Raw genomic sequence first — 8664 nt, forward strand, 5'->3', positions numbered from 1 at the left:
CGTTAAAAGGTGTTATCTATGTTGGAAAATCTCTTTACTTTGAAACTATTGAGCTTCGGAACAATTTTCCTGTCCAGCTGCATAATTTGGGCTCTTTCCAATTATTTCGAAAGCATCTGAAAACTCGGCTATTTTCAAAAATGTAAATCTCGGTGCTCTCTATACAATCACTAATTCTTATTTTGTTCTCCTTTCTTTAGATTTTATGTAAACCGTGCCGAGCTCTATCTTTGTAGAGATAATATGGTATATAAGCTTAAGATTTAGTTTAGCTTACCCTGAGTCTAGTGTGTCATGCAGATCACTCAGCAATGTGACAGCAGCAGTCTCGGTAGTGTAATATGGACAAAAACATGATTGCCATGGGTGAAGAATCTGGGACTGCTTACATGTGTTAGAACATTGTCAGCCTTTTGCTTCTGTAGCCATCTACAAAAATATAATAAGCAATTGAAAATGGCAAAAAACCCCACAAAAAACAAACATATTTTACAAAAGTTATCAAGGAAGGCTACCGTTTCAGCAAAACAACTTTTTTTTTTTCTATTGTTACTTCCTTAAGTTCAGGAACTACCAAACACTTTAAGCAAATACTGCCTAACGGTGAGAACCTAACTGAGCATTTCTTCAATACACTTCCCCCTCCCCATTCACGGTTTCGGTAATCGCGATTTCACATATTTGCGATTTTTGGGGGAGGGGGAAAAAAAAACCCCAACGTTAAGTCTTCCCCCCGGCATCCCGGCCTTACCTGGTGGTCTAGCGGGCTTTCGGGGCAGGAGCGATCTTCCTACGCTCCTGCCCCGTGCAGATCGCCCTTAGGAAATGGCTGTAGGGAGCTCCCGTCGTAGTCTCGAGAGACTACGGGAATTCACAGCAGCCATTTCCTAATGGCGATCTGCACGGGGCAGGAGCGTAGGAAGATCGCTCTTGTCCCGAAAGCCCGCTAGACCACCAGGTAAGGCCGGGAGGGAGGCGGGGGTGGGTCAGAACCGGATATTCGCGGTTTTTCGCCATTCGCGGTCCGGCTCTGCCAATCCGGAGGGAGAAGTGTAAGTTACATAAGAACATAAGAATTGCCGCTGCTGGGTCAGACCAATGGTCCATCGTGCCCAGCGGTCCGCTCATGTGGCGGCCCTCTGGTCAAAGTTCACATCTTTGCATGTGTCCTTAGGAATACCTGTGGTAGCTGATGATTTTACTATGGTGAGACAGACATGGGGGAAACCACAGTTTACCCTGGATTGGTGGCATGGAATGCTGCTACTATTTGGGATTTTGCCAGGTACTTGTGACTTGGATCGGCCTCCGTGAAGGCGAGATACAGGGCTAGATGGACCATTGGTCTGACTCAGTAAAGCTATTCTTATGTTCTTACATACACACACACAGATACATCTGATTTTTTATATATATATATATAGATAGATAGATAGATTATGGAAAATCCTTAAGACTTAACTGTTTCAAAGATATGTAATAGATGTTGATGGAAGTAAGGGTTCTATATGCAGATTTTAATTTTCTTTGTTTTTGTAATTCCTGGTTATGACTGGTTCTTTTTGGATGCTGTAAATTGCATCGAACTTCTTTTTGGGGTATATCGGTAATTAATAAGAGTTAATGAAACTCATGGCATTCTATAATCTTGGCACTTAACTGCACTCATGATCCCCCCCTTTCCCCCCCCCCCCGACTCCATTCACAGGTCCGTCCTCCCACCTATCAAGTCTGTGCCATTGCATCTCGTATACCTTGTAATTTAAGGGTTTGTGTATGGCTTTAACAAGATTATACACGGCTTTTTACCCTTTGCGTTCACCCTGGTTTTTAACACTTCAGTCTCGATCTCATCCCTCCCATCGGATTTCTTTAACTTCCATCTGTGACTAGTTTATCCAAAATTATGTACAAAGACTTTAGTAGAACATGCAACTCTCTCCTGATGCAGAAACGTGTTTTTACAAGTTCAACAAATTACTGAATATGTGGCTTTTTAGTCAGTGTTATTTCTGAAATTCTGTTTTTAAATCCCGTTCTTAAGGTAGGATTATATTGTTTATGGAGATTTTCCCTATGATAGTATTTTAAAAAATATTATTTCAAGCCTTCTTTTTGAATATAGTTGTATTATATTTACCTCATTTTTTTTTTTTTATAAACCACCCTGAACTGTGGTCATAGCAGTATATAAATTGTCACATTAAGTTATACTATCCAAACAGTGACGGGTAAATAGCTGGTATAAATTGAAATGTTATTTAAAGGTATCCATGAACATTCAGTGGTATCACACAAACAATGCTGAAAATATCTATAACTTTACACAAATTTCTATCTGCTTAATATTAAATAGTAATCTTGTCACTGAGGGCTCCTTTTACGAAGCCTCGTTAGCGGTTTAACGTGTGTAATAGCGCATGCTAATTTGCCGGCCGCGCTAGCCGCCACCGCCTCCTCTTGAGCAGGCGGTAGTTTTTCGGCTAAGGCGGGGGTTAGCGCACGCTAAAAAGATGCGTGCGACAAAGCCGCTAACGCAGCTTCGTAATAGGAGCCCTGAGTTTTGACCCCATTGAGTCCAATCTCGTATATGAATTCCCCCATCTATGGCACAGAAGTAGTTAAACGAGCATATGACTATTTCTCCCCCCCTCCCCCCCACCACTCAAGGGGCCCAGAATTCACTAGAAGTGACGAGGAAAGGTGGTCGGGCTATGGAAACAGTCGGCACCTATAGGTATAATGCTGGGTCTGTTATTGGAAAAGAGCATTTCATTGGCTTATTATTGAAGGAATTTTTAGAGGTCTGTGGTCTTACATCTAGGCTTCCAGAAAAAGAAAAAAAAGAAAAAAAAAATATATATATATAGACAGCCCTTGAGGTGTGCATTTTCTCTTCAGAATAGTGATTTGCTCTGTGTTTGTCAGAGTTAAATACAGCAGTCATTCAGGTTTTTTTAATCCTGCTCCACTATAAAGAAACGTTTTTTTGGACATAAGAACATAAGAAGCGCCATCTCCGGAACAGACCCTAGGTCCATCAAGTCCGGCGATCCGCACACGCGGAGGCCCCGCCAGGCGTACCCTGACATAGTTTCTCATAAAGAGAAGTGCATCTAGCCTACCCCTACCCATGTCACTTCATGCCACTCATAAGGAGTGGCATGAAGTGACATACCCTTAAATCCTAGAATGGTGGATTCCACAATTACCTCTTCTGGGAGAGCATTCCAGGTGTCCACCACTCGTTGCGTAAAGCAGAACTTCCTGATATTTGTCTTGAACTTGTCCCCCCTTAGCTTCAGCCCATGTCCTCTTGTCCGTGCCACATTGGACATTGTAAATAACGTTTTTTTCCTGCTCTATTTTGTCGATTCCTTTCAGTATTTTGAATGTCTCGATCATATCCCCTCGCAGTCTCCTTTTCTCAAGGGAGAACAACCCCAGTCTCTTGAGTCTTTCCTCGTAATCCAGGTTCTCCATACCTTTCACCAGCTTCGTTGCTCGTCTCTGCACCCTCTCCAGCAGTATGATATCCTTCTTTAGGTATGGAGACCAATGCTGGATGCAGTATTCCAAGTGTGGTCTGACCATCGCTCTATAAAGCGGCATTATGACTTTTTCCGATCTACTCGTGATTCCCTTGTGTTAATTCATTCTCTCGTAATATCTAAAATTGATTGCTGTAACTCATTATTAAAAGGGATATGCCTAAAAGATATAAAACGTCTTCAACTGATACAAAAAGACAGCCATCAAAATTATTTCGGGTTCAAAAAAATTTGATCGCGTCACCCCTTTGTTGCAAAAAGCCCACTGGTTGCCTGTTCTACAATTGCCCTCTTGACCACTGACCCCCTATGACCCTCCCAGAACCTTAAGATCAACCTCACCGCATCCCCTTAATGTCCCATCCTTAAAGATAATTGGTATTCGTTGTACCCTCATTCTTTTTCAGTCACCGTCCCTTTAATTTGGAACTCTCTCCCTCTATACCTTAGAGCCGAACGAAACTTTCAGAAATTCAAAAGCAGCCTAAAATGCTTAACTAACTTTTATCCACATTTACTCTAGTAATTTTTAACTTTTTCCCTTTTCCTATTGTATTTTCCTTTTAGGTATTCTTTCTATAAAATTGTAGTTCTTCCCTCTTTTCCCATTGTTTTCATGTCATAAGTATGTTTGTTTAGTTCATGTATGCCTTAATTAATTTAAAAATGTTCGTCTCCCAGTTATTTTTAAATCCTTTGTACAACGCTTTGTACTTTTGGATAAGCGTTTAAGCAAAACTAAAATAAACTATGAAGACGTGAAAACCACAGGCCTGATTTTTTTTTTATTTTTGCCACACAGCCCTAGATGCTTACGGAAGAGTATAAAAATGTATTAAACCCAACCTGCAGTTGGAAACCATCAGTGTGACACCACAGTATTCTCCTTGTGGCATGTCAGAGGTCTTGACGTGCCTTTCTGACGTTGGCCTTCTCTGAGACGAAGCTTGGACGTGTTGATCTCGGCGAAATGTCTCTGATGTAGATGAGTTCTATTGATTTATTTAACTTGTTTTCCATCTCGTTCTCCCCAACGAGCTCGAAACGGGTTACAGGTCAACCTACATAATATACAACTAACTGGTTACAATTTGCCATAGTACAATACAAGTTTTTCCAACAAACGTTTTTATCCTAACTCAACACGTACTAGGGATCTAATTCCAATATATATTTCTTTGTAATCTACTGCCTCTAGGCAGGGAAGTTATTTCTTATTCAATTTTCTATACTGGTCTCCCAAGGGAGTTCAGAACGGCTTACATGAATTCATTCAGGTACTCAAGCATTTTTCCCTGTCTGTCCTGGTGGAATCACAATCTATCTAATGTACCTGGGGCAATGGGGGGATTAGGTGACTTACCGAGGGTGACAAGGAGCAGTGTGGGATTTGAACTCAAAACCTCAGGGTGCTAAGGCTGTAGCTTTAACCTTTGCGCCACACTGTACCCAAAAAATAGAAACGTAGAAACATGATGGCAGGTAAAGGCGAAATGGCTCATCCAATCTGCCCATCCACCTTAACCATTATCTCTTCCTCTCTCTAAGAGATCCCACGTGCCTATCCCAGGCTATCTTGAATTCAGACAGTCTCTGTCTCTGCCACCTCTTCCAGGAAACTGTTCCACGCATCTACCACCCTTTCTGTTAAAAAGTATTTCCTTAGATTACTCCGGAGCTTATCACCTCTTAACTTCATCCTAGGCCCTCTCATTCCAGAGCTTCTTTTCAAATGAAAGAGACTTGGCTCATGCACATTTACATTACTTAGGTATTTAAATGTCTCTATCATATCTCCCCTCTCCCATCTTTCCTCCAAAGTATACAGATTGAGATCTTTAAGTCTGTCCCCATACACCTTATCACAAAGACCACATACCATTTTAGTAGCCTTCCTCTGGACCGACTCCATCCTTTTTATATTTTTGAAGGTGCAGCCTCCAGAATTGTACACAATATTCTAAATGAGGTCTCACCAGAGTCTTATCCAGGGGCATCAATACCTCCTTTTTCCTACTGCCCATATCCCTCCCTATGTTTGTTTTAATTTTCAATATAGTCCCCTGATATCTCCATACACTTCGTCCACTTTTCCTGCAATGACTTTAACCCTTTTGAAAAAGAATTCTTCTGCTTGACCTTCAAAACAGGACGTCACAGCTTCCTTGACATCTTCATCACTTGAGAACCACTTCAAAGCTCGGAGCAGGAAATAATCCGAGGGAGCCAAGTGAAGAGGTATGTTCTAGCGGTCACATTCACAAAGACTGCGTCTCCACATCATTCTCTTCTTGTTCAAAGCTAGACCTCCATTCCCGTGGTAGGGATTAGAATTCACTTGAAATGAGAAGGGAATGTCCCACATCATTCATGGCGTTTTTATCCTAAGATGACAAGAAAAGCCCTGAAGTTTCAGGTTTGTTTCCTATTTTGTAAATAATCTCCCAGGTTTTAAATATGGCACTAAAATTTGTGTATCCAAAAGTGCTCATGCACACATCTTCTGAGGTAATGTAGGTTTTTCATCATCATCCATACAACTCACAGTGGTTTATAATAAGAAAACCAGTAATCACCAGGAACATACAATTCTTAAAACTACCATCATAGTAGTCTGTAATTAAAAACAAACAAGCAAAAAACAGTTATATGTGCAAGAGAAATTTTTCCATAGTATCAAAGGCCTCAAGTCTTCCTTGTGACTCTATATAGCGCTGCGTTTCTTCTGGTAGCGCTATAGAAATAATTAATAGAAGAAGTAACTCCCAACCCAGAATCTGGAAAAACACAACTGTCAGCCACAAGAGGTTGCTCTGACCACCTCCGTTCGTCCTGTGGCTTTACTTGTTGGCAGAGGACTTCAAATAGTCACATGATTTTTCAGCTGCGTAATTTGGCCCCATAGTCAAGCAGCTTCACCCCCTTCACATTCCTCCAATGCTATGGAGAGTCTTTGCCGTAAGCAAAATGTAGGTCTGATAACATGACTATTACGATCCAAGTGTTCCATCATACTCGGAACAACTGTTGATGGAGCTTCCATGTCTACCAAAAAGTGTCCTCCTCTGGCATGCTGCTGACTGTCCTTAGAGTTTCTACATGGAGGTGACCTATCTCCCAGGTTTTCTAAGTTCCTCACCACTGCTCCGTGTTTTATGAGGGCCTCCACTGTGCACTTCGGTGCAGCAGCCGTCTCTGGCTGCTGCATGGCCTTCAGGATCAGTGTAAGCTTGTATCGCGGCATCTCCACTTTCATGGACAGTGTGCTATATTTGTGAAGAACACACATTAGAGAAAATTCAATAATTGGCGCTCAAAATTTGGCACTAGAAAAATCAATGCTAAGTGTGATTCTATAAAAGACGTGCACCCCTTTATAGAACTGTCTGTTGCGCCGATTCCCACACCTAACTTTATGCACCATCAATTTCATTCAATTATTTCAATTTCTCAGCATTTCAGTTTAGGTTCTGATCGTGCCTTGGAATATCATTTACTTCAGAGGAACAAAGGTGCCTTTTCCTGTTTCCCTGGCACTTTGGTTTCCTGTTCGCTGATATAAATCCCTTTGCATACATACGGCGTGCTGCTTCTTCACGACAATGCACCCGTGCACATGTCTCGAAAATCACAGGCTGCCATTCGAGAATGTGGGCTTCAGCAGCCGAACCATCCACCCTACAGTCCTGACCTGGCTCCCTCGGATTATTTCCTGCTCCGAGTTTTGAAGAAATCTCTCCGTGGACAGCAGTTCTCAAGGGATGAAGACGTCAAGGAAGCTGTGACGTCCTGGTTTGAAGACCAAACTGAGGAATTCTTTTCAAATGAATTAATGTCATTGCAGGAAAAGTGGATCCAGTGTATGGAGATATCAGGGGACTATATTGAAAATTAAAACAAAATTTTTTTGAAAATTTTTTCCTAAGCAGATAGATAAATTATTGAATACTCCTCATATTCATGATCTAGCATCCTTCAAGGCTTGGTTTTTTTTTGGGGGGTGAGGAATGGTATATTTCCTTTTTTTTTTAAATGGAGTACTCGAACACCAGGAAAAATAGAAGAAGGACTTATTGAAATGTACCGTATGTAAGCCTGAAGAAAACACGAGTAATCGTGGTGTAGATCATGTCCTGACTGGATGCAAATTAACTTGGCTCATTTTACCCTGTGCATTCTGCAATGATAGAGGAAAAACTTTCTCATGGGTTCTAGTTAGTGTTCCAATGGTTGGCAGTAATAACAATACATTTTTTCAAATGTCAATAGATGGTTGGTACAAGCATAAGCAATGCCTTGTGTACCTCCACTATTGCTTTTAAAATGTGACGTATTCTTACCTCCTTGGAAATTACAGAAGTGGTGAAAGGTCTCATCGTTAAGCAGTGATGGTGCCTAGGTTGAATTCTGAGTTCTGGCAGATTAATATGCTGGAAAAGAATCAAAAGAGGCAAAAAAAAAAAGCAGACAGTCCACAGGTATAAAACAGAATTGGAAAACTTTAAAAAAACCAAAATCTAAACGTTATGGTAAAAAAAAAAAAAATCTTTAGTAATATACAGGGTGCCCCCCCCCCCCAAACACTCCTTGAATTTAAATGGTTACAAAACCAAAATTTATTGGAATATTCTTTCACCTTTGAGGCTACAGTTTCATCAACTCATAAAGTTTCATATGATATCTGTTGATTACATTACATTAGGGATTTCTATTCCTCCATTACCTTGCGGTTCAAGGCGGATTACAAATGGATTGTCAGGACATTAGAAGTATTTAAAGAGTAGTTTGTACATTTCTTTGAGTTGCTAAGGATTACATCTGAATTGTCATGGTATTAGAAGTACATATGGAGTAGTTGCTGGTCATGCTTGGGACATTTCTGACTGAGTTAGATCGGTTTTATGTGTGTTTTGAATAGAAGGGTTTTTATTTCTTTTGTGAAGGTTTTGTAGTCTGTGGCCGAGGTCAATAGGTTGTAGAGTTGGAGGTCAAGTGTTGCAGCTCGAGTGGCCAGGAGGTTGTCGTACAGTTTTTTTTTTTCGATGTATTTGGTTGGAGAGTGTTTCAAGTTTATTATTAAAATTTTTGATTAATCGCTTTGTCATTTTTCAAA

At 40.8% G+C, this 8664-nt stretch overlaps 1 protein-coding gene across 1 annotated transcript; it reads right to left on the bottom strand.

Moving 5' to 3' along the window:
• Positions 1-6456: 6456 nt before the first annotated feature.
• LOC117367889 (28S ribosomal protein S6, mitochondrial-like) lies at positions 6457-6795 on the bottom strand. Its single transcript, XM_033960958.1, has one exon. The coding sequence runs from the start codon at positions 6793-6795 to the stop codon at positions 6457-6459; it is 339 nt and encodes a 112-aa protein (XP_033816849.1).
• Between the last annotated feature and the right edge of the window lie 1869 nt (positions 6796-8664).

Source organism: Geotrypetes seraphini, chromosome 10, assembly GCF_902459505.1.
Source record: "Geotrypetes seraphini chromosome 10, aGeoSer1.1, whole genome shotgun sequence".
Lineage (NCBI taxonomy): Eukaryota > Metazoa > Chordata > Amphibia > Gymnophiona > Dermophiidae > Geotrypetes > Geotrypetes seraphini.

Coding starts and splice junctions, on each gene's coding strand:
- LOC117367889 (XM_033960958.1), bottom strand. CDS start 6,795: ATGCCGCGATACAAGCTTACACTGATCCTGAAGGCCATGCAGCAGCCA.